Source organism: Alternaria metachromatica (assembly GCF_023757995.1).
Source record: "Alternaria metachromatica strain BMP 0045 chromosome Unknown scaffold_45, whole genome shotgun sequence".
Lineage (NCBI taxonomy): Eukaryota > Fungi > Ascomycota > Dothideomycetes > Pleosporales > Pleosporaceae > Alternaria > Alternaria metachromatica.
In genome coordinates, this window is record NW_026055536.1 from 99,152 (window position 1) to 123,640 (window position 24,489).

At 54.3% G+C, this 24,489-nt stretch overlaps 10 protein-coding genes across 10 annotated transcripts; 8 read left to right on the top strand and 2 right to left on the bottom strand.

Moving 5' to 3' along the window:
* Nucleotides 1-207: 207 nt before the first annotated feature.
* Nucleotides 208-2,448, top strand: J4E83_010441 (uncharacterized protein; the record flags this gene model as incomplete). The annotated part of the gene is made up of 3 exons (XM_049337322.1): nt 208-1,826; nt 1,877-2,015; nt 2,068-2,448. The coding sequence occupies 3 exons, from the start codon at nt 208-210 to the stop codon at nt 2,446-2,448; spliced, it is 2,139 nt and encodes a 712-aa protein (XP_049183549.1).
* A 568-nt stretch (nt 2,449-3,016) lies between these two features.
* J4E83_010442 (uncharacterized protein) lies at nt 3,017-5,392 on the top strand (the record flags this gene model as incomplete). Its single annotated transcript, XM_049337323.1, has 3 exons — nt 3,017-4,087; nt 4,491-5,309; nt 5,375-5,392. The coding sequence occupies 3 exons, from the start codon at nt 3,017-3,019 to the stop codon at nt 5,390-5,392; spliced, it is 1,908 nt and encodes a 635-aa protein (XP_049183550.1).
* Nucleotides 5,393-6,845: 1,453 nt separating this feature from the next.
* J4E83_010443 (uncharacterized protein) lies at nt 6,846-7,262 on the bottom strand (the record flags this gene model as incomplete). The annotated part of the gene is made up of 1 exon (XM_049337324.1): nt 6,846-7,262. The coding sequence occupies one exon, from the start codon at nt 7,260-7,262 to the stop codon at nt 6,846-6,848; it is 417 nt and encodes a 138-aa protein (XP_049183551.1).
* A 114-nt stretch (nt 7,263-7,376) lies between these two features.
* J4E83_010444 (uncharacterized protein) lies at nt 7,377-8,107 on the bottom strand (the record flags this gene model as incomplete). The annotated part of the gene is made up of 2 exons (XM_049337325.1): nt 7,377-7,842; nt 8,064-8,107. 2 exons carry the CDS (start codon nt 8,105-8,107, stop codon nt 7,377-7,379), a joined length of 510 nt encoding a protein of 169 aa, XP_049183552.1.
* A 1,201-nt stretch (nt 8,108-9,308) lies between these two features.
* Nucleotides 9,309-10,439, top strand: J4E83_010445 (uncharacterized protein; the record flags this gene model as incomplete). Its single annotated transcript, XM_049337326.1, has 1 exon — nt 9,309-10,439. One exon carries the CDS (start codon nt 9,309-9,311, stop codon nt 10,437-10,439), a length of 1,131 nt encoding a protein of 376 aa, XP_049183553.1.
* Nucleotides 10,440-11,516: 1,077 nt separating this feature from the next.
* On the top strand, nt 11,517-12,638 carry J4E83_010446 (uncharacterized protein; the record flags this gene model as incomplete). Its single annotated transcript, XM_049337327.1, has 5 exons — nt 11,517-11,523; nt 11,590-11,616; nt 11,669-11,993; nt 12,054-12,280; nt 12,340-12,638. 5 exons carry the CDS (start codon nt 11,517-11,519, stop codon nt 12,636-12,638), a joined length of 885 nt encoding a protein of 294 aa, XP_049183554.1.
* A 728-nt stretch (nt 12,639-13,366) lies between these two features.
* On the top strand, nt 13,367-15,366 carry J4E83_010447 (uncharacterized protein; the record flags this gene model as incomplete). The annotated part of the gene is made up of 2 exons (XM_049337328.1): nt 13,367-13,457; nt 13,505-15,366. 2 exons carry the CDS (start codon nt 13,367-13,369, stop codon nt 15,364-15,366), a joined length of 1,953 nt encoding a protein of 650 aa, XP_049183555.1.
* Nucleotides 15,367-16,377: 1,011 nt separating this feature from the next.
* Nucleotides 16,378-17,880, top strand: J4E83_010448 (uncharacterized protein; the record flags this gene model as incomplete). Its single annotated transcript, XM_049337329.1, has 2 exons — nt 16,378-16,383; nt 16,480-17,880. 2 exons carry the CDS (start codon nt 16,378-16,380, stop codon nt 17,878-17,880), a joined length of 1,407 nt encoding a protein of 468 aa, XP_049183556.1.
* Nucleotides 17,881-18,162: 282 nt separating this feature from the next.
* On the top strand, nt 18,163-20,498 carry J4E83_010449 (uncharacterized protein; the record flags this gene model as incomplete). The annotated part of the gene is made up of 3 exons (XM_049337330.1): nt 18,163-18,288; nt 18,339-20,212; nt 20,261-20,498. The coding sequence occupies 3 exons, from the start codon at nt 18,163-18,165 to the stop codon at nt 20,496-20,498; spliced, it is 2,238 nt and encodes a 745-aa protein (XP_049183557.1).
* A 431-nt stretch (nt 20,499-20,929) lies between these two features.
* On the top strand, nt 20,930-22,942 carry J4E83_010450 (uncharacterized protein; the record flags this gene model as incomplete). Its single annotated transcript, XM_049337331.1, has 2 exons — nt 20,930-21,495; nt 21,541-22,942. 2 exons carry the CDS (start codon nt 20,930-20,932, stop codon nt 22,940-22,942), a joined length of 1,968 nt encoding a protein of 655 aa, XP_049183558.1.
* Nucleotides 22,943-24,489: the final 1,547 nt, after the last annotated feature.

The window sequence follows — 24,489 nt, forward strand, 5'->3', positions numbered from 1 at the left end:
GCGTGGGCAGCAGCGACCCGGCACATTTTCACTTTTCGCCGACGACACTCGACGCCCGTCCGCTTATATACCTGATAGTCGCTCCCTGGCCGCGGGTCGACTTCACGCATTCTCCAATTTACGAGCGACTCGACCGCACAAAATTCGCACGCCGTCGCACTACACCACCCCGACGACACGACCCATCCCCGCGAGACCGACGTCACCATGGCCGACAGCTGGGAGCAAGAGGAGGAGCGCCTCGCGCAGCAGGCGCAGGGCATGAACCTCAACAACACGCCCACGTTCACACCAGGCGCCCAGACATTCACGCCCGGCGCCAGCACATTCGTCCCCGGCCAAGCCTACGGAGGCTACCAGGGCTACAACCAGTACGGCCAGCAGCAATATGGCGGGTACAACCAATACGGTGGCCAGCAATACGGTGGCTACCAACAGCAGCAAGGCTACCCGCAATACGGGCAGCAATACGGCGGCCAGCAAGGAGGATACCCCAACTACGGACAGCAATACCCCCAGCAACAAAACTTCCAGCCCCAGCAGGCGCAGCAAGGCCAGGCGCCCGTACGGATAGCGAAGCGAGGCGACACCGATATGGCTGGCTCAGAGGGTGCCGCACCCGCCGAGGCTAAGAAGGAGGCGCCCAAGGCAAAGGTTCTCTCGATTGGTGGCGACAGCGCGCCCAAGGCAAAGGTCCTCTCCATCGGAGGCGACACCACAACACCAAAGGTCGAGAAGGCAGGCGGCACTAAGGTCCTGAGCCTGGGCACCCCCGCCGCTCCATCGGCAGCGAAGGAGAAGGCAGACAAGGAGAAGGGCACCGCTGAGGCCGGCACCAAGGTCACCGCTGCAAAGGCCATTGAGAAGACTGGAGAGCCCACCCCGGCGTCTGGAGGCTCTGGCCGAACCTCGCCAACACCTTCCTCTGGCCGCAACAGCCCGACACCGAAGGAGAAGGCTGCCGAGAAGGCCAAGGCACAGGATGTCGAGAAGGAGATGGACGAAGTCGTTGATGAGGCCACCCTTGCCGAGATTTACGGAAAAGAGCACGTCAACATCATCTTCTTGGGTCACGTTGACGCAGGAAAGTCCACCCTCGGCGGAAGTATTCTCATTTCCACCGGCATGGTCGACGAGCGTACACTCGACAAGTACAAGAAGGAAGCCAAGGACGCTGGTCGTGAAACATGGTACATCTCGTGGGCGCTCGACTTGAACAAGGAAGAGCGACAGCAGGGTAAGACTATCGAAGTCGGCCGAGGTTTCTTCGAGACGGAAAAGCGACGATACTCCATCCTGGACGCGCCAGGCCACAAGACATACGTGCCGAACATGATCAGTGGTGCCTCGCAAGCCGACGTTGGTATTCTCGTCATCTCCGGACGTAAGGGAGAATACGAGACCGGTTTCGAGAAGGGTGGACAAACCCGAGAGCACGCCATGTTGGCCAAGACACAGGGTGTCAACAAGATCCTCATCGTCGTCAACAAGATGGACGACCCTACTGTTGAGTGGTCAGAGGACCGTTTCAAGGAGTGCACCAGCAAGGTGGTCATGTTCTTGAAGGGTCTCGGGTACAACCCCAAGACAGACATCAGCATGATGCCAGTCAGCGCGCAAACATTCACAGGTATCAAGACCCGTGTTCCCAAGGACCTCGCCCCCTGGTACGACGGCCCATCCCTGCTCGAATACCTAGACAACATGCAAGCGCTCGAGCGTAAGCTCAACGCGCCTTTCATGATGCCCATTGCTGCCAAGTACAAGGACATGGGTACCATGATTGAGGGCAAGATCGAGTCTGGTATCATCAAGAAGGAACAGAAGTAAGTCACAGTGTTACAAGCTTTGATCTGCTTTGTACTGACGATATTAGGTACCTCATGATGCCCAACCGACAAACTATCCACATTTCCGCTTTGTACGGTGAACAAGAAGAGGAAATCCCAGGCGCGACCTGCGGAGACCAGATCCGTGTGAGGCTTCGGGGTGTTGAGGAGGAAGACATTCTGCCTGTAAGATAACCCAGATGCTGTTCTTTGATCGCTTGCTAACTTTCATGTTCAGGGATATGTGCTGTGCTCACCAAAGCGCCCTGTGCACTGCGTCTCCCAATTCGAGGCCCAGGTCGTACTGCTTGACATCAAGTCTATCTTGACAGCCGGATTCAACTGCGTGCTCCACGTCCACGCCGCACAAGAAGAGGTTACCATCACCGCTCTGTTGCACAAGCTGGAGAAGGGCACTGGAAGGAAGTCGAAGAAGGCACCGGGTTTCGCTACCAAGGGCATGAGCATCATCGCGCGCTTGCAGATCACTGGCACAGCGGGAAATATCTGTGTCGAACGATTCGAGGACTACCCACAGCTGGGACGTTTCACTCTTCGTGACCAGGGTCAGACGATCGCTATTGGCAAGATCACCAAGCTCATCACCGACGAGGCTTAAATGGTTGATTAAACGACGCATGATCAGCCTACGAGGAGGAAGAGGAGGAGCAGGATATCCGTATTGACGAAAAGCTGTCGCCATTGAGGCAACATAGCCTGAGGTTCCACGGCGTTTGGACGTAAGGCTAGCATAGACCGAGCATCCGAACAATATGATGACGAGTATTCTTCCGATTCTAGTCATTGGAGATCCTGTGTGTGATGATCTTCTACTGTACATGTATGGTTCTCAGGGCTCGGAGATAAGCGTCACGGCACTGCTGTGAGACAAGCCTTTTAGTGCCGCAATCAACAGCAACCTTAATTGACCTTCCAAGTCAGGAAGTTGGATGCGTGTGCATGAAGGCTAGCGAGACGCAGAAGTCCATGACGTCACGACGCGTCTTCCAGTGAAAGAGCCTCGTCGCGTGACAGTCGCGTCACAGCCATCCATGGATGGATAGCAAGGCTATGCTTACGTCATCCACTCCCGCGGCCAAATTTCGCGACCGTCGCTCACGCAATGAACCTCTCAACCACCACGAACCTGCGCACGCTGCGTAAACCTCCCTCCCCCACCCGCCGCGATGCAGGGCTTCAACATGGGGCGGTACTACCCGCCCGACGCCTCGAACCCACCCAGCTTCAACAACTCCTCGCACCCTCTCGGCAAACGCGCCAACAAGATCACCCAAGGCATCCTAACCGTCCGCTTCGAACTCCCCTTCGCCGTATGGTGCAACCACTGCACCCCACCCGCCATCATCGGCCAAGGCGTCCGATTCAACGCCGAAAAAAAGAAAGTAGGAAACTACCACACCACCCCAATATGGAGTTTCCGCATGAAGCACAGCGCGTGCGGCGGGTGGTGGGAGATACGAACCGATCCACAGAACAGCGAATACGTAGTCGTTGAAGGGGCACGACGACGCGACTATGGACCTACTGCCAAGGACGATACAGCGGATGGCGAGCTCAAGTTCCTGACAGAGGAGGAGAGGCAGAAGAGGAGGGACGATGCTTTTGCGAATCTAGAAGGCAAGATGGAGGATAAAGGGATTGAGAAGAAGAATAGGGAGAGGGTGGAGGAGTTGTATGATAAAGCGGAGGTTTGGCGCGATCCGTACGATGTTAATGCGAAGTTGAGGGAAGTGTTCCGTGGGAAGAGGAAGGTGTGGAAAAGGGAGGACAGGCACAAGGAGGGGATGCAGGAGAGGTTTAGTTTGGGGCTGGATATTGTGGATGAGATCGAGGCGGATCGTACGAGGGCTGGGCTTGTGGAGTTTGGCGTTGCCGCCACGACTGACGAGGGGTCGTTGGAAGCGCTCTCGTGGAAACCACTTTTTGGGGAGGCGCAGGTGGAGGATAAGAAGGATGGGGAGTCGTCGAGGAAGACGAAGAAGCTTAAGGTGGAAGTTGCGAAAGAGAAGTCAAGATTAGGGTTGCAGCAGACGCTGGTCGGCAATACGAGGGCTGTGGTTGATCCATTCCTGAACAAAGAGGCTCCAGCGACCCCGAGAGTCAATCTCGGCATACTGAAGAGGAAGAGAGATGTTGAGACGAAAGACCCAGTTGCGATCTCGTCGCCATCGGGTCAAGAGAAGGAAAAGCCGGACACCGCGGTAGCGACGAAGAAGCCGGCCCTGCTTGGAGCGTTGGTGGGATACGACTCGGATTGACCGCACGCGTACGCATTGATTGACGACCGTTTCACGACACTACTATTGCATTTACTGGCGTTTGGGTGAAGGAGCATACGATACCCCATTTCCTTTGCATTCACTATCAGCAATATACGCGTACTGGTCTTCTGCAATTACTCGGCTTTCACACCCGCTGCGGTCAGAAAGCTTCACACAATGGCATCAGCTTACGTTCACTATTGCCATCGCCCGCTTGCTGTTCATTTAACACAATTTCGAAGGTTCCTCCATGGCCTTTACTGCTGGTACAACCCTGAAAGTTACACTCGCCAATCTTCCACATCGTCAGCATCTGGCCAATACCAAATCCTTGGCAGTCATGAGTTCAACACAAACCCACGATGATGACACACTACAGGTAACTACTGGGCACTCGCCCAGGGGTATCGGGGATCTACCACCAGAACTGCTTCTGAAAGTTGCCGACTTCGCTGCGGCCACCGATGCGAATTCCAAGAAAGTACTCTGCAAGTTCTGTCTTGTCAAGCCTCTCAACCCAACCGCGACGGAAGCGCTTTACGCCAACATTCATGCCGGTGCCGACTTCAACCCCGTCCTTCTCATACGAACCCTCCTCAGCCATCCGTCTCTCGCCGCCCTGGTGCGCTCGCTCAAGCTAAATGCAGTCTGGAATGGATATCGGAACCAGAAGTACCGAATAGCGATATTAAACAGCGATGACCCCAATACCCCTCCCGTAACCCTCGAAGACTTGCAGGGTTTAACTACAGATCCTGTTGTAAAACGGCTACTACAAGCTCCAGATGTTCACTTCGGGGCTGCAGCGTGTGCATTACTATATCTCCACACACCAAACATACATACTCTGAAGTATGCCGTGGAAGGCCACTACCGCAGACTCAAGCTCCCAGAGCTCTCCATCATGGTATCCACGCGGCCATGGGAAATCCCCTTTCTACCCGGACCGCTCTTAGCGACGCCACCAAACTACAACCTCCTCAAAAACGTCACTATACGAACCCCCCACATAGACATCGACCGCATCGCAAAGCTCCTCCAACTACCCAACCTACACCAACTAGAAGTCTGGAACCTCCGGGAACCCCAGTCACGTTGTAATTGGCACTGGGACGCCAACCTCTTCCCCGACCACACATCCACGGTCCGCCATCTCACTCTGCGCGGCGGCTACCTCCACGTCGACGTCTTGAGTCTGGTGATACGATGCTGCAAGTCGCTGTCACATTTTGCTTATCACATGGCGCGGAATCATAACCATAGGTTCCAGCTGTGGACTAAGTTCGATAGACCAACGACTATTCATTTCGGCGTCGTTGTTGATGCGCTGAGGAAACATAGGGAGACGCTAAGGCATCTGGCGCTGTATAACACGGGGGCGACGGATAGGCGTGTGGCGCCGAACTGGATCCCCGCGTCACTCGTTGACTTGTACAAGCTTGAGAATTTGTGTGTAGACGCTAGCGTCGTGTTTCCCCGCTACGCATGGGGTCGGCTGAAAGATTTACTGCCCGCCTCGCTCAAGCGAGTGCATTTACTGCATACCTGGTACGACCTGATGATAGACTGTGTGTTTGTCAGTGGGGCGTTGTATAAGATGTATGACAGATACCTTTTTCCGGGCTTGAGCTTTGTGGAGATGGAGGTGAACAGGGAGTTCTGGCGTTGGGCGGAAGAAACGGAAAAGGAAGATGAAGGCTTTGTGTATAGGGCGTCGGCTATCAAGGCGCTGCGATTGAAAGGGGTGAGGGCGGTGTACAAGACTCGTGAGGATGGGGAGAATAGGTGGGAGGTTGTTCGGGGGTGGGACGAGGAGTGATGGGGTTGAGATTTCTCTGTTTCACTTTGAGTATACGCCTGGGCTATTACTGCTCTATGCTTTGCTGCTGTAGGCTTCGTTTAGTATCTTCACGCTCCCCGTCGAGCGCTGCAATACATTCCATTCTCAGATTTGCTTACCGTCGGTGAAAGTGAAGACACTGACTGCTCCTTCCTCTTTCGTCCTCCGGGTACACCTCGGAAGTCTCTGCCGACTTCTGTACCACCGATACGTCATGAGCGCCCGAGCGCAGCAGGCACGAGATTCGCCACCCGCCAGTATATAATCTGCTCGTCCCCCGCCACCCTTCTTCTCCTCTCATTAGCCATTTTGACGCGATGGCGCACACACTCTTTCACACACCCCTCTTCACCCTGCTTGTAATGGAGCTTTCCAAATGATAGGGGGCTCTCCGCCTACAAGTGCGAATTAACGTTTGCGACCTTTGGGGAGGATCGGAGGCTTATTACTTGTTTTTCACCCTATCAACGGGCAGCTGCGGCTGCCCGCCACTGTTTTCCTCCGAGGACGGTGGCTGAACTTTTTTTTGTGAGTTCAGATCATTCCAATCCTTGCTGTTGCGACATGCTAACAATTTTACATCACACCAGAATGACTTCCGCTCTTTTCGCTGCCGGCGATTGGCCAATGGGTGAGAGTGAGGGTGAGGGTAAGTATTGATTGAATGAGTAGTGCTAGACTGCTACATATTCTCCCTATTCTCTTGTGGTGATTGATACATGTCACCCAGGAGGTACTCGCAGTGATTTTGTCTAGTGCAGATGATCATCTTGTGCTAATGTCTCCGCCTGGCATCTGTGTGGAGCAGACGCTCAAGCGTGCAGTGGTGAATGTAGAAGCCTGTTGACCTACATTCGTCACATCAATCTGGTGACTCGCCGCTTATATTGAGCTTCATCCCGCGGAGGCGTGTCTGCATGTCTGGACCTGGCAACGGTAGCTGCAGATGAGATCGATGACGGGCCGGTCGTGGTAGACCTTGATCAAGCGCTCAAGGCGCGAGATCTTGAGAATGTTACCGACGCGGCTCTCACCTTTGGACTTGACGACGGACAGAAGTTGAAGATGCTCTCCACCCAAGACAACTATCGCCACACCCAGGAACCATTCCGTGGTCAAGATGAGCATCAACGACGCCTCAGTAGCTTGCGAGGCCTCATCAAAAAGGACCATGTCGAACTTGTCTACATCTGACAGCTCTAGAATACGCTGTATGACCTCACGCTGAGAGGCTGCGGAGGTGGCAGCGACTAGTCGAGGCTTGCCGATGCATGCCTTCATGAGCTCCCGGATGGCTGAGCCGCGAGACATCGTAGCGCCCGAGACCTTCACGTGACCGGTCTCAAATTTGCACTTCTACTTGGCCCTCGCATCGGCGTACTTGGTGTAGATGAGGCATGACTCCTCAGTCGGGTTGGCGCGAGCTTACTTGGCAAATTTGTACGCGGCGCAATTGGGGATGTTGAACGCGGAGATAGAGCTGATCAGTCCATCGGAGTAGTCTTCATCGACGTTGGGGTCTTCCCAGTGACGGTTGAGTCTCTTGAAGAGCGATTCATCGACGGTGCTGGCTCCCACGTGACACAAAACGCCCTCCTCCATCCATTGCGGGCGGTTCTTCCGTGCCCATTTGGCGACCTTCCGTGCCCATTTGGCGACCTTCTCGAAGACCGCGTCAACGCCATTGTTGAAATGGGCGCTGACGAAGACGTGATAGCCCATGAGGACCATTGCGACGCAGATGGCGCGGAGAGTGTGAGATTTACCGGTGCCCGGGCAGCCTTCGAGCACGAGAGTGGCGGCAGTGTATCCGCGAAGCGCAAGCAAGTATGCCTGCTTCTGCTCCAGATCCAAACTCTCGAACAACTCTCTCAACCCCTCGAACAACTCCCTGAGCTTGTAGGCGAAGCAAAGCCCTTGCAAGATTATACGGTGGTAGACAACTACATGATATCAAATGGGGGCCGGAACACACGCGACGATAGTGGTAGGCAGCTACATAGACCTTTACAAGTGCTGAGATGAACGGAAACGATGGTAGAGACAAATACGATAGTTTGATAAGTTGGTCGCTATCATGTGGGAAGCTAGCGAGTAACTCCAGGGTCCTACATGGCGTGTGGTAGCCTTCCAATGATAGAGAATGTCGCAAGCATGCCGAAGGTTGGGACTGGAGATGGCCCAGGGGCACCGAACGATGCGCACGGTAAGACTAGCATCGTGTATGATAGTTATTCTTTACTATCTTCATGGGTTTGTGAGTCTCGATGGTTACGTCATGTCGACGCGAACTAGCGTCGCGCTAGTCAGCTAGGAAAGAGACGCGTCGTGCGATCACGATCAATCACCCATCCGTCTCAACTCATCCATCTACACAACATAGGTCGCGTCAGCCACTACGCGCAGCCATCGCATTGCGCGATTGCATACTGCCAGATGTGCAGATGCGAACCCCAATCTAACGCGTTTCTTGCGATGGACGACAACGTGCATGAAGTATGCACGACCATGCGGCGTCTGGTCAATTCTCAGGCCATGAGGTGACGTAGTCCACACGCTCCAACCAAATACTGGATGCCACCTTTGTTTATAGCAGCTTTGCGACAACTCCGAATCTCTTATGATTTGCGGTTGCATCAACGCGAAAGAGTTCGGTCGGCCATTGGTCCTCACACGGTAGGGAGATCCGACCTTAGCCTGCTCATGTTGCTCTCGCGAAACCAACATATGAACGTGTCAGGCGTTCAACAACCCTTCGTCGAGGTCACTGTGGCGACCAGGAAGCTCTACTCTGACTAGCAACGGTCGTGCACCCCCTCCCTCTCACATGAGCCGATCTTGCTGTGCCTCACGAACGCATCTTCCCCTGGAATAGCGGAGGATTTACCTCATACAGTCCAGATTGACAGTGTGTTCAGGAACAAGTCGACTACAACTCAAACGCTTGGTAGACAGGATGTTGCTCGCATTTATAGCCGCCCTTCGTCTGACCGCAACGACCAGACATTCCGTTCTTCTTCTGAGTGTCGGCTACCTGGTCACCTCCCACGGTCACAACTGTTGATCAAAGACGCATATCGGAAGTTGACAGGCGGCCGATGCATGCTCAACAATTCGGTTAACCGGAAGAATCCTTTCAGCTCCTTGCCCAACCCCACGCGACGTTGTTATTTCCCAATGTGTAAGAATCCTACATGGCCGGGGTCGCTTCCCACAGCATGGTACCCACTATGAAGCATGACTACGAGTCAGTCTCCGAGGAGCTGTCTCGAAAGACAAGATTCGTTGAGGGAGCAAATGGATTTCGGTTGATCATTACATCTCTCGGACCTATTGGACATCCTTCTAGATCTCACAATGAGCAAGATTCTACTCACGGGCGCTACAGGATATGTTGGCGGCACTGTTCTCGCCCAGCTCATTGCAAGCACAGCACCGAGTATCAAGGATCTCACTTTTGACCTCCTCATCCGCGACGAAACGCAAGCTCGGAAGCTCAAAACCGTATACGGCTCCCGTGTGAACACCATCAAATGGTCCGGTCTGGAAGACGTAGCCTTCATCGAAGACACAGCGTCCAACTACGACATCATCATCAACACAGGCTCTGGCTTCATTCCTGAAGGCGCCATTGCCTTTGTCAATGGACTCGCTCGCGGCATCAATGCTGGCAAGCCGGCGCCATGGATACTGCACATATCAGGTTGCACCAATCTGTCCGACCGTCCCATATCGCAACCTCCACGACCCATACGAGAATGGAACGACGAGACGGACAAAGGCAAGATCTTCAGCTTCATGAGAGCGCTCGACGGGATGGAGCCCTACACTCAGCGGACAACCGAAGTGGGCGTCTTGGAAGCTGCTGATGCCACTGGCGTACAGGCTATCAGTATCAACACACCATGCATCTTTGGCGAAGGCACCGGCTTGTTCAACAAGCAAGGCCTGGTCATTCCCTTGATCATGATGTACGTTGTACAGCATGGATACGGTTGGAAGCTCAATGAAACAGCGAACTTCGATTGGGTTCACGTCATCGATCTCGCCGACATCTATGTCCTCCTCGTACGCAAGATCCTCGAACGCGAAGATCGCGGCGTCGGTTACCTCCCATCCGGCAAGAATGGCGTCATGTTCGCGGCCGTCGGGCGGACACTCATCAAGGACATCAACCAAGGGTGTCTGGACGCAGCATTCGCTGACGGTATCTTGCCACGTGAAGGTACTCCCAAGGAGAAGGAGATTCGATCTGTGCCGCTGCATGAGATTGCCGACAAGCTCACTGCGGGTCGTCGTGATATCGCCGAGCGCGGTTGGGGTGGGCATAAAGCTACGAAAGCGGCACTTGCACGTAAGCTATTGGGTTGGAAGCCAAAGAGACTGCAAGATGCTTGGGAAGATGACTTCCGAGCTGAGTTGATTGCACTGAAGGAGAACAGACGCATGGTGACAATGGAGAGCTGCATCGGCGCGACTAAGAAGTGAGCGACGAGGAGTGAGCTCCTGTTGAGCATGCCATCTTCAAGACCTGTTCAAGGAGTGAAAGGATCTATACTGCGCATGCACGGTCTCTTTCAGCCGGTCATCCTAAAGTTCCTCTGGCGCTCCTAGAACGCGAATAGAGCTACGTTACGAAATTCCCAGCTTTCGTTCTCATCGCGATCAAATCATGAAAATCGCTTCCTGCTCAGAATGCCTTCGACGAGTCTCATGCAACAGCGTACGCGGCTCACGCATCCTTCAGCCGGGAATAACATCCCATCGGAGCTGCCTGCCATCCTAAGCGGCAGGTCCCTTGTGTAGGATTTAGCCACGGCATACGGCGTGGGGTAATGTCCGCTCTCGAGTCAGTGCGGCGTGGACGTTTATGCGACACTACCGAGTATGAGCTCATCTTTGCGTCAAAATCCTAACCGAGCCTCACAGACCACCAAAAGTTGCTTCTATTCAGATAATGCAACGGCAATCTTAGCGCGGCCAGGGGATAGCCATACTTGCTCCAGTGAGATGGTGATCAGACATGAAAGAGATACCATCTCGAGCCGCGACTGCATAGGCGTCCAAGGCCGTTGCACCGGGGCGAAACGACAACCATGTGATTTACCAACAGACATAACGATCGCCAGCCTGTTCTCCCACGCCGTGAGGCACGGCGGGTGGCCCCGAGTAGGCCAATTGGTGTAGTTATGTCTTCACCTGTGGCTGGAGTGGCACTTGGCTTTGGATAGGACACCTTCTCCACACGCATCTGTTCTTCTTTGGTGTTTGACCATTGCAAATGTCTCCACTGCAGAACATGTCTCGTCGAATACAGCCTCGCGGGCTCGAGAGTGATACCAAGCAGTCTTCGTTATTCGCCATCGGCATCCCCTTCATCGCAATCGCCAGTGTCGTAGTATTCCTACGCGTCTATGTTCGCGTACGCTTGATACGGCTGAAACTGGCTACCGACGACTGTGAGTTGACCTCTATAGCCAGCACTCCCAAGCAGCATGCTGACAGCCAAAATCAGATTTGATCATTTCTGGCGCATTCTTCACCATCTCGCTGTCAGTCGCTAATATGGTTTGTAAGTCTACGAATCTCATATAGAAGGCGTGGTTGAGCTCAAGACTGACTAACAGCTCGTTCGCAGGCGGTTGGTACGGTGTAGGCAAGCACAGTAAGCAGGCAATACTGACCATCTGCTCGGATTTCAGCTGACGGCCTTACAGCACCCGACATCTCCAACGAAGACCTCACTCCTATGTTGAAGGCAAATCTCGCGACACGCCTACTCTACGTTGTAGCGATATGCCTCGTCAAATTCAGCATCCTCGTTTTCTACCATCGACTAGACCCTCGACGACCCACGAGATGGATTGTGTACTTCCTAATGGCATGGGTCGCTGCACTCTCGATCGTAACGTTCTTTGTGTTGCTGTTCGTTTGCACGCCGCCGTCGCTGTTTTGGGATCCTGCGGGCCAGGCTCTGCATCCAGAGAAGTGCCTGAAGCAGGACACGCAGCAAGTGTTCTTCAACATCAACGGCATCATGAAGTAAGCATTGCAACCAAAGTACGAACTTCATGCAGTCTCGTTGACTCTCGCGCACTACAGCATTGTTCAAGACTTCGCCATATACATTCTACCAATGCACATCGTCTGGAAGCTCCAGATGCCGCGCGGTCAAAAGATCGCTTTGTGCGCTCTTCTCGGGGTAGGACTGGTCGCAGTTGCAGCTGGCTGTGTGCGCTTCTACTACGTGCTGTTCCTCTCCGATGAAGCCGATATTTGGTACTACATGGCCGACTCGTTGAACTGGTGCAGCATCGAGATCTACGCAGGTATGTCTCCTCTCAAATCTTTGATCAAATCTGTCAAGGCTAACCCTGTGTTTTTGCAGCCATCATATGCAGCTCGGCATCGACCTTCAAAGTCCTCATCAAAACCTACCTTCCTAGAGTCTGGAGCAGCGCCGGAAGTCACGACAAGGCTTCCGACTCGCCTCGCGCACAGTCCGATCGATCATATAGCGGCAGATTTGAGATGAAGCGTTTTGGCACATCCTCGAATAAGTCAAGTAGCAACAGAAAGTACGGCATTGAAGGGCTCACAGACCTTGGAAATGAAAGCGAGGAAGCCATGGTGCGACCCGAAAGCAAGATGGGCAGGGATATTGCGGTCTTCGTGACGCAACACTAGCTCATTTGGAGTCGCAGTCTCGAATGAATGTGGACAGCTTGGTACTGCGCAAGAGAGATAGACAAAAGCATGGCTTTGCGGGAGTTCTGGCGCCAATCAACCAGTGAGGTCAGAGTGTGTTGTCCGGATTACTTGTACATTTTGTATGCTTGTGGGTCGCAACGGAGAAGGCAAGCCACTTCGCTATATTGTGAACTGCAAGAGAGATACGACAATACATTTGTATTCGGTGCTGGGCACTCCAGAAACCGCATATATGATACCCATCACGCGTCGCATGGGTAAGAGTGGAAGTGTGCATCCGCAGAGCATCTCGTGCGAGGGAAAAGCAACGAGCGATTTGGGGCGGGAACTGTTCTGGTCCAGATCGCTGCCTAGTGGCACCGCGGAAACTAGTGGTGATCCGCCTTTCCTTTTTCGGTGATGGCGCGGCACGCCTTACATTCACCCTGAGGCAGCCGCCCGTGAACGTCTTCTGGGCTCCGCGCTCGAGCGTTCGTTGCCTTGAAAAAATTCTATTCATGGCTTCGTTCAGGCTGACCCGACAGGCCTCGCGCATTGCAGCCTGGCGCGTGCCCAGATGTAGCATAGCTCGTTCTACACCGTACCTGTTTTCGAGTCTACAAATGCAAAGACAGATTCCCATAGTCCGCTATCAACAATTCACCTCCACATCGCATACCGCTACCGCTGCAGGGAAAGAGACAATGGAAGAAAGCCTTCGCAATATGGATCTTGATGCGGCGGAGAAGCACATGAAGGACTGGTTCGGTGACCATGCATCATGGAGTCACGAACAGCTGCTCAATCTTGTTTATGGTACTAAACCTCCATTCAACTCATGACCATACACTAACAAATACAAGAGGAGGACCTCGTATCAGTGCGAAACCTACAGGGCTTTAGTGACTACAGTACTGGCGGTCGCAGATCCGGCGGCGGCCGTCCGTCTTTCCCACTCATGACACAAGAAGAATACGGGCTGCTGACCGCGCCATACAGTCAATGGGCTCCTGCACCTTTCAACAGAAACAACTACAGTTGCATGGACCGCATTGCACCGCTGATGAAGAGGCAAGAAATCCCAGAGCTCCGAAGATCACCACACATGGGCTTCCTCGCGCGTCTACGCCCTCTCAAAGCAAAGCTCTTGCTTGGTATGGTGCCAATCAGCGGAGATCGCTGGGTAGAACGCAAGATGGATGACCCTGCCAACTACAGGAACCTCTTCGAATTGATCAATGACCTCACCAAGATATTTGAATGGTTCAGTCACGAGGAGGTCCACACCCGGACTCGCGACGCTTTCAACTGGATGGTCGACAGATATGTCGAATTCCAAAAGGCAGTCAATTTGCGTCGCGAACAAAATGGCGTCGAAGAGAGATTGGATCTTGCTGGCATGTGGGCAGAGTACTGGAACGACGGGATGACAAACATGTCAACGCGAACGCATCAATGGGTTGTAGAACGTGTCGATGAGGTTCAAGCGCGTGCCTTCGAACAGTACAAAGATGCTCTCAAAACCGCTGGAACCGACGAAGTAGCTATAGGAGAAGCCGGCAAGAAGTACTACGAGTGTGTCCAAGATCTCAGAGGCATGCTCACCAGACTCGAGTACACGATCGGCGTCCCAATGACCGGTTTCAAGGGCTACACAGCCACCAACGCCTTCACCGACCTCCCCGTAGCCCAACGCAAAAACACCTGGTCCCAAATCATGGGAAGCAAGTCCTTCAAGCACCAACTAGCCATCCTAGAAGCCGAAGACAAAGCCGCCGCCGACCAAGCCGCCAACCCACCCTCCCTAGCAGAACAAATGGACATAATGGGCCAACTCACCAAGCCAGCCCACCCCCGTTTTCGCGACACCGAGAATCTCCTCGGCCACTACGAAGAAGGCAAGAAGAACCGCGATGAGACCCGCCTCGCCCTCTGCGGTCCACCCAAGCCCGTCGCGCAAGAACATTGGATCACCATCCTACGCGAGCGCATGGACTTTTACGCAAAGAACCCACGGAATCTCGAGAGAAATCCCGATGCATGGGGTTTCGTTTGCTACCGCCTAACCTACTCGGAAACAGACGAAGAATGGGCTACCTTCGAAGAAAACTTCACCAAAGACGTCATGCGATCTGGAACCTGGATCTCCGGCTTCGACGCTATCAAGAGCAAGGCCAAAATCATGTTCATCGACGGCCGAGAGGCTGGGATCGCGGAAGGCGACATCGCGGCTGCGAAACAACATTTCAAGCGCACTTTCACCATGCTACCCACGCTAGGCCGTATGTGGACGCAAGATTTCCTCGTCGTGGACAAACAAGCGTTCAAATCGCACGTCGACCCCCCAACCGAGGAAACCAGACCGCCGCCGCCGTATGGTGCGTCATGGGGAAGTAATGGCGGACATGTGCGTCTTGTCGACACAACATTAGACCTGCTTTCCCAGGAGTTTATCGATCAAGTATCGCCGGGATACAAAGGCGAGATGAAGATCTTGTCGAGCCTGCTTCTTGAAGAAGTGTATCCGCTGCTCGCGACGCTGTCTGTTCGTCCATTTGGACTTTGGCCGTGCGCGAGGTTGCATCCGAGGGAGGTTTATGTGGGGACTACGGATGCGGCGCAGGAGGGGTGGTGGGAGTTTAGTCGGATGGATCTGGGGTTGATGCAGGGGTTCTTTCAGAGTATGAGGGGGAGGCAGGCGGATTTGAGGGCTAGGGGAAGTTGAGTGGCTGTGGAGGACTTTTCTATTTGTCCTGTACTACGCATGGCTCGAAATCTGCTGATGTTGAAGACCAACTGAATACCCGGATGTTACTTCGCACAGTGACAGCTCTCACCTACCTTCGAGTGACAGGAGCCATGTCATCATCCTCTTGTCCGGCCTTTTCCTTACGCTTTGTCTTGCCAAACCACCCTTTGTTCGATTTCGCCACTCTTATCACTCGCGCTATACCATACAAAGTCTTTGTACACACTCACCTTTATCCCGATCTAGCACGCATCATCAACACTCGTGAGCCATGGTACCGAAATGCTCATCCTACATTCTCTCACTGCTAGTACGATGACCCAACGACGACGAGCCAAACCCATCTGCAGCGCTCCATGCGACCCCTACGCGAGGAGATGCGCTCGAATGAGAAACATCGCAACTTCAAGGATACATGTTCCTCCAAAGATATCTGATGCGAGTCGCGTACGAAAGGTGACGATAGCGGAAGTTGACGCTGCGTTTGGCAGAGACCACGGTGTTGGGTTATACCAGAGGAAACCACAGAATTTCGTCACGACGGAAGTTGAAACAGCGTCTCTCAAAAGCTACAACCCTCCTCCTTCCCAGAAAATATCACGGAAGAGAACTAGAACCGATGTTGACGACCATCCCGGCCCAGACATCGCCCCAAATCACCACCACTACTACCACCAAGCCCCATCACAACCCCCTCAACCATACACATCACACCCGCCACATCATCACTCCGAACCCAATCAACCCCCACAAAAACGACAAAAACGCCACATACCAAACTCCTTCTACCCCACCTCGCCAACCGCCCGCTTCGGCATCATACCCGCTGCCGCAAAGTGTACTTTCAGTCACTTAGCGCACATTGGTATGAAGGGCGTAGATACCTGCATCTGTGTATCTAAAACCGTACACAGGCTATGTAGAGGGATTCCAAGATATGTCCGCGATGTACATAGAGCAGGTGTAGTGAGAGATGTGTTTGAGATGATGGATGTACCAGGGGAGTGTTCGGGCTTAGAAAGTGTGATACACAGCGCTACACGAGAAGAGAAGGAAAGGGTGGATTCTGCCACGCGAACTGATACTCAGGAGGTGGATGAAGCGATGCGGAAGGAACTGACGGAAGAAGAGCGGAGACAAGGAACGATTTTCACGCCTTTCTCCGATGATGAATTGAGGGCATTGCGGAGTCGAAAGCGGGATGCACCGAACGCGAAGACGCCTGGGAAGCACTCCAATGCTCAATCGCGTACCCAACCCACACCACGCACAACCCGCTGTCCCCTGTGCCACTTCGACAGCCCATCATCATCCCCCTTCTGCACCACATGTCTAACCCCCTACCCACCCGGTCCGGCACCCAAATCCCACGCTCAAGGCATAGTATCGTATGACAAATCTCCTGACATCTACACCTCGACCATCGACGGCCAACAAGCTACACTCCTCACCTACACATCGAACGATGACGCCGATGAAAGCTATCTCTGCACAGGTGGCGCCGGTCCACCCGGTACCATAACTCTTTCTGGTTCCCACGTGGCGATAACGACGCACGAGCGTAGACGGCTGCTGCGAGCTAGACAACAGGCATGGAAGGATGATAGCTTGAGGGAGGCGAGGGAGCAGGAGCGGCGGGAGATGGCTAGGCAGAATGGGGTGCAGATCCCGGAACATAACGCGCCGTACTTTTCGGACGTGCAAGACGAGAATGCGACGAGGGAGGCGTTGAGTCTGAATAGGAGTATTGAAATGGAGAGAGCGTGGATATTGAAACTCGCGGGGTACAGAAAAAAAGCTGAAGAAGAGAAAGTACCCTTCCCGCTGAACGTCTCTGGCTACGAAGCGTTGGAAGACTCGGAGGTAACGCGGTTAGAGGGAGATGTCGAGGTATTGGATGGCTGGTTGACTAGTATGGGTTACACTGACATTCTCTTTTCCCCTGAAAGAGATGCGAGCGGTGACAAGAAGACACCGCTGAGCTCGAAACGATTAGCTGCCAGAACGAAACGACTCAAAGCGATCCAGCAACGAGAATCAGACCGGCAGTACCTCGAACATATCGCGGATTTACAACGCCAAGCACTTTCCATGGGTTATAACTTCCCCGAAGGCGTCCCAGGTTGGGAAGAAGTCCATCACTCGGAGCAACGTCGTATATTATGGGCGGCGTATACAAACCAAGTCAACGCCACGTCGAAGAAGAAGAGAAAAAAGGCGCGACGAGGATCACGGAATTCGAACACCATCGCCACTCCCGAGGAGCAGGCCCGAATGAAACGTTACGCGTTTTTGAAGGAGAAACTTGAGCAGCCATACTGGGAAGAGCGAGTACGTGAGACCGGAGAGTCGAGAAGCGCCATCTTGCGAGCCGGAGGGAGATGGCCGGAAGACGCGACATACGAGGACGATAATGATGAGGAGTTGAAGGAGCTGGTGGGTTATATGACAGAATTTTTGGAGCTGAAGGAAGAGTTTGGAGATCAATAGGAGAAATTGTCAGTAGCCGTAAGCAAGCGTTGAGATGATGTCGCTGGTCGTCTCATTGCGCCTTCCCTCCACAATTAGTCATCACCCATCTAGCCAATCAGAAGCCACGGCGTCGACTCATCCTGAGCCGAGCGCCATCCGTCTTAGCACCGCGCCCTGCTTGGCCATGTCCTTTTTCGTGTATATGAGGAAGAAGGTCGCCGATGCCCAAGACAGCCAAACCTGAAGACTGCATTGCAGCGACGACACTGCTAAGCTCAACAGTCGGCAATCCCTCTCACAATGGTACGCAAAGGGAAAGAGGCAGCACCAGCCGCGGAAGAGCATCACGGCGGTGGACACATAACAGTCACGGCGCAGCAATCGCGGTACGCAGTCGATTCTGTCGATGCACCCGCGTCGAAAGAGGTAGGCGCGTGCCCTCACCTCTCCCTCATACACCATACTGATGCATGCAGATACTCGTCAAAGACCTATCAATCACAGTCGCCAACCGAGAACTACTATCACGCACAACACTTCACCTGGTAGAAGCACGCCACTATGTAATGGTAGGTCGAAACGGGACAGGGAAGTCTACACTCCTCAAAGCCATCGCCGATGGTCTGGTTCCGGGTATACCATGGAGTACGCGCATTCTGCTTCTAGGTCAGACGAGGGAAGACGACTTGGGTGATGAGATGGCTGCGTTGAGCCTGGAGAGCGAGACTGTCTTGCAGCATGTTGTCCGGAGTGATCGGGTTCGGGAGCGCTACGTGCGAGAAGCGAAATTGCTTAGTGAGGCGGTCGAGAACTCTGTTGATTCCATGGCACCGGTTCAGGCGTACAGGCGTATTGGGCATGAAAGATTAGGTTTGCAATTGAGAGAGGGTCATCGGATTGCTGAGAGGAGGAGTGGTGCTCGGGGCAAAGCAGCCAGGAAGGAGCTGATTAAGCTTGAAGAGCGCTTCGAAGAATCTGAGAAGCGGCTGCAGGAGACCGAGATCGATGCCACAAAGCTCAGCGAAGAGACTCAAGCAGCTGCGGATTTGCTTGCTGGTGTGCAAGCATCTCTCGAACTCATGGATGCAGCTGAGGCAGAAGCAAAAGCGCGCGTGGTTTTGCTAGGCCTCGGCTTCAAGGAGGATCGCATCGACAGGCCCGTGTCGGAACTCTCAGGAGGATGGAAGACGCGCTGCGATCTAGCTTGTGCTCTCACACAGTATGCGGACGTACTACTTCTGGACGAGCCCACCAACTTCCTAGACTTGCCGTCAATTATCTGGCTACAAGACTATATCCGCAATCTCAAAGGCACGACTGTCCTCATAACGACCCATGATCGCGACTTTGGAGACGCGGTAGCCGAAGAGCTCATTGTCCTCCGCAACCAGGTTCTCGAGACTTTCCGCGGTAACCTCAGTCTGTACGAGCGCGAAAGATGGAAGAAGGTCAGGTACATGACTAAGATGAAGGATGCCCAGGACAAGCAGAAGAAGCACATTGAGAAGACCATCGCAGGCAACATCAAGGCCGCCAAGGACAAGGGAGACGACAAGAAATTGAAACAGGCTGCGTCTCGGAAGAAAAAACTTGATGATAGAATGGGGCTGCAGGTCAGTGCCAAAGGTGGTCGCTTCAAGCTGAACCGCGATCTCGCAGGCTATCACACGACGCAGCGGGCGGAGATTGAGATACCTGATTTTGATCCCCCAGTGCACCTCTCCTTCCCACATCAGCCGCCCGAGTTGAAGTTTCCCGGAGCACTGGTAAGTATAGAGAAGGTGTCATTTGCATACCCTGGGCGAAAGAAATTGCCCATCTTGACCGACGTCAGTCTGACCATACATCCGAGGGACCGGGTAGGTTTAGCAGGCCTGAACGGTTCAGGGAAGACGACGCTGGTCTCCATAATAATGGGCGGTGATGAAGAGGGCGGTCTCAAGCCCACATGTGGCAGTGTCGCGCGCCATGCAAGGGTGAAGATTGGCCGCTTCTCGCAGCAGTCGGTCGAAGAGCTCACTGCGACCGCGGCTGCCAACCCTCAGACGACAGCGCTCCGGCACGTGATGGAAAGTATTGGCGAGGGCGCACAGGAGAAGGATGCGCGGACAGTGCTGGGTGGACTGGGACTCCATGGCCAGACGGTGTCGGACGTTCCGCTCGTGCTCCTGTCGGGAGGGCAGAAGGTCAGGATCGCACTTGCCAAGTTGCTATGGCCGCCGCCGCAACTGCTCATTCTCGACGAGGTGACGACGCACCTGGACGCTGATACTATTTTGGGTCTCGTGATGGCGCTGCGAGAGTACGATGGAGCGCTGCTGGTGGTGACACACGACCGGTTCTTCATGAGGTGAGCATAGTGAAATCAATAAATAGAGTTCTTACTAACACCCCGCAGAACGGTGGTGCAGAGGGAGTCGGCGTACAAGCTAGCGCCAGGGGTTCACGCGTCCGAGGGCGAGGCTGACGACAGCAGCGAGTCGGAGGATGAAGCGCCAGGGTTAGCTCCGGGGAGCGTTTTTCGGCTGACTAGAGGGCAGCTCAGGAAGCTTGACGGCGGCATGGACGAGTATGAGGACATTGCGGCGCGGACAGCGGCGAGGCTGGCCAGAGCGGAGGGAAAAGAGCGAAAATAGACGCGAGCACGAGCGAGTGCAATTTGAGCGTCGCGTCCAGAGTCCGTAGAGTCCTGTCAGACAGGTCGGGCCCTTTGGTTCGGGCGGGCTGGCTTCCCGCTGCACGCACGGCTGACTGCGCGCCTCCTGCGCGCGCATCATAGTGCCCGGCAGAGGCATTAGGGGCAGCTTTTCGCGCCAAGCCGCAGCGAGATAATATTGCTCCAACGAACGCGTCGCTCCTTTTGCCTGCAGCGTCCAATTGGTCTCCTCTCATTAGCCATTGGCGTGCACTATGCCCATCTTTCCTTGTATACTACCCCTTCCGACCGTAATAGTAATGTCATAGCTGCAGCTATAATCCTTCCACGCTGCAGGCACGCATGAACGACTCTGCGTATCGAGATAAGCTCGAGCTTGGGAACCCTGAGTAATAATATCTCCAAGCCATCATGGGCGAAACCGAATCGTCCACACCGCGCTCCACCGCCGAACCACAGCTCAAGGCGGCCAAGGACAAGAACTGTCCCTTTTGCGGCCAGGCCTTCACCTCGTCCAGTCTGGGGCGCCATCTGGACCTGTACATCCGCCCCAAGAACCCAAAGGCGCCCGATGGCGTGCACAATGTCGACGAGATACGGAAGCTGCGCGGCGGCATCACACGGCGGCAGGCCAAGGGCAGCGTGTCAACACCGCGGAGAGACGACAGCGGCACGAGCACGCCCGCGAACAAGAAGCGCATAGCGAGCGAGGATTCGGTCCTCGTGCAGAGCCCGGAAGACGACGATGAGCCGCTCGAGGTGGGCAAGACGAGGGGGCAGTTCAAGGATGTCAGCTGGGGAAGCGGTCACCGGCCCTCACGACTCAACACCAAAACACCAGACCCGCGCCGGGACGTATCGCGGCAGTCGCGAAAGGCCGAGCTGGACCAGAGGCAGAAGTCGAACGAGGAGAATGAGATTGCGAGTGCCACCGAGATGGCGCTGCGGGAGCTGCTGAAGAGCGTGCAAGTAGCCAAGTATGTCCTCAATTCACTCACCATATATCCTGCTAACAAGAACAGCGCAAAAGCATCCGGCTCCGGCCTCTTTGAATTCGACCCCTACACCCAGAGCTTCCCCTCGCTGTGCCTCCAGATCCTCCCCGCGCCCTCTACCCTCTTCTCCCCCACGCCCTTTCCCACGTCCGAGTCATGGTCCATCACCCCGCCGGGACAGAAGCAGTTCGAAGCGCTGAATAAGCAGGTCCGCGAGCGTCTGCTTGCCTACCAGCGCCAGCGCCAGATCAACCAGGTCTATCCCTCGGGCTCGCACTCCTCCGCTCCCTCCACCACCACCTCGCCCCTGCCCACCCCACCGCTCTTCGACCACGATCCACAACGCCTCTTTGGGCACATTGCAGACGCCTTCCACCACTGGACACAGCAGTCAGACAAGACGAGGCAGGAGTGCTGGCAGGTTGAGATACTGCGCTGCTATGCCCGTGCCGACGACAGGCGACGGGAAGCCGAGGTGCAGCTGGGGAACGCACGCAGGGAGATTGAATACCTGAAAGCCAACCGCTGGACCTCAGGCGCTCCCGATGTATCGCCCATCAGCATCAACCTTGGAACCGACACGGCTAGGGAGCTTGCTAAGCACGGCATGGACTACCGCAACTGGGACTACGACCGCCTCATCGACAAGTGGCGGACCGCTATACGCGAGAACAGGGCCTCGGTCTCCGGCATGGGCGCGCAGAAGCCATTGCCCGGTGGTACCAGTACCAGAAGCTGCTCCATGGCTAGCATCCCACCACAGTTTGCTACCGTGAACCAGCCCAGGCAAGGCAGCCCGATCAAGGTTGAATCCAACATGCCCTTTAGCGCGCCGCCCACGGTGTGTGGTGATGGAGACTGCGATCAGGTTGATGCGGAAGGCGACGATGACGACGACGACATTGACCTGACGCCCCAAACCATTGAGGAGGATGACTCGATGCATCAGATGCAGCACCAGGCCCAACAACAGGCCTTGCACCACCCCCAGCCCCAACATCACCACGGAGCACCCCTCCAACCCACCCCGCCGCATCCTTCGCAACAACAGTTTCAGCCACACATGCAACCCACCCAGCACATCACGCAGGCCCAGATTGCCCAAGCGCAGGCTCAGGCCCAAGCATGGGCAGCCGCACGCCAGCACATGAACCAGTCGCGCAACCAAGACTTCCGGCCCCACCAGCAGCACCAGCTCTCGCCCCATGTGCAGCACGTCGGCTCAGCTGACAGCAGTCGCCGAGAATCGCTCGCCATGATGGACCCCCACGCCATGAACCAAAACAACATGAGCGGCATGGGCAACTCCATGGGCATGTCAAGCGGCATGGACGGTCTCGACAGCCACCAAGACCAATTCCTGCGCATGGACATGGGCATGTCAACGGGCTTTGTCGGCTCCAACGACCCCAGCGTGTCGATGGGATAATTGTACCCTTGAAGCTATCTGATGCTGTACACCGCGACAGCAAAAATTGTCACCAAAACCGGCGTCGGACTCTTCGGGCAAAGGCGTAACGTGATACACGGAACGCGATACACGGAACAGTCCACACTCTACAGCGATATTTCCCTTTTCTCCATCTCCGACATATCTCCTATCTACCGCAAATTTTCGTTTGTCGTTTCTTATCTTTCTATAACTACTACTCAGCTCGGCTTTTCGCTATACCCATTATACCCGGCCTTGCAGCTTGATACCCCCAGTTCAAAGTTCAATTTCCTTTATACTGTATCAACCAGAACGGTACTTTTTGCTTACCGCAACATCTCTCTTACATCATCACATATATATACGTACTAATAAGCCTCTTCTCCTCCTTCTCCTTTTTGTTACTCAGCTATCGAGATTGTTATCAGCATCGTTTTTTTGTTTTTCCTATGTAGATGTCTACACAAATATGCCTTCGTTGGCTCTGGCGGGCAAATGTCGTTGGTTGCACCGTACTCACTTGGGAGGTCTTTTGTGCTGTTTTAAGTTGTATATACCCAACACCAAACTTTTTACTTGTTAGATATTAGAGATATGGGGTGGATTGGATTGGATTGGATAGGATGGGGGTGGAGTGGGTGGAAGAATCGATTATACCTAAAATCCTGCATGCGTCTATTCTGTTGTTTTGGGACTAAGAAGATCTTGCGTGTGTGCTGCTAATCGCGCACAGAACGAGATGAGAGGTTGCGAGTGCAGCGCATGGTATCGCCGACGCGAGCAGTTTGAAGGATTCGGACAACAAAGCCGAGATGACGCCCTTGTCTTCATCAACATCATCTACATTAGGAGGACACAGACGCCACCGTCATACCCCCGACGCCAACAACTCAGTCGAACGACGAGATTCAGAATCAAAACCAGCGCTGTGCATTCATCCCGAGCCCGTCAACAGCATAGCCGTCACGTACAACAAGATAAGCCCTGTGACGAATAACAAGATAGCTGCCAGCGCTCTCACCCTCATCTCAGCACCACAGGTGGTCTAGCTGCCTTGATACAGAGTCAGCGGTCTTCATTGCTGCATCGCGTAAATCGTGTAAATTGGTAATAATGTAGCGGAGTCGTCTTTTACGGCAGCGTCGTTTTCCGTCTGCGCAGAGGGTGAGACGCAGTGTGGCGCGGGCGTAGAGGATGCGTTTGCGGAAACGTGCGAGGGGGCGCATTAGGAGGTTGGATTGTGCTGGAAGTAGAGAAGGGGGATAAGGTAGGGACGTGGTAGTGCATTGGAAGGCAGCTAACATCTGAAATAGATAGGTGAGACCCGGCACGTATTTGCTGGGTGCGTGGAGAAGCGGCTGGGTGTTGCATGTGATGCGAGTCGTGAACTGGTGACGAAGGCACCGGAACATTGGGTTGGGGATACAAACTGCTGGATGGAAGTCGCTGATCGTTTTTATAGTTGGAGCGACATACTTTACCGCTGGTCCATCTCAACTGGGTTGACATCAGAATTGGAGAACTTGACGGCATGTCTGGATTAC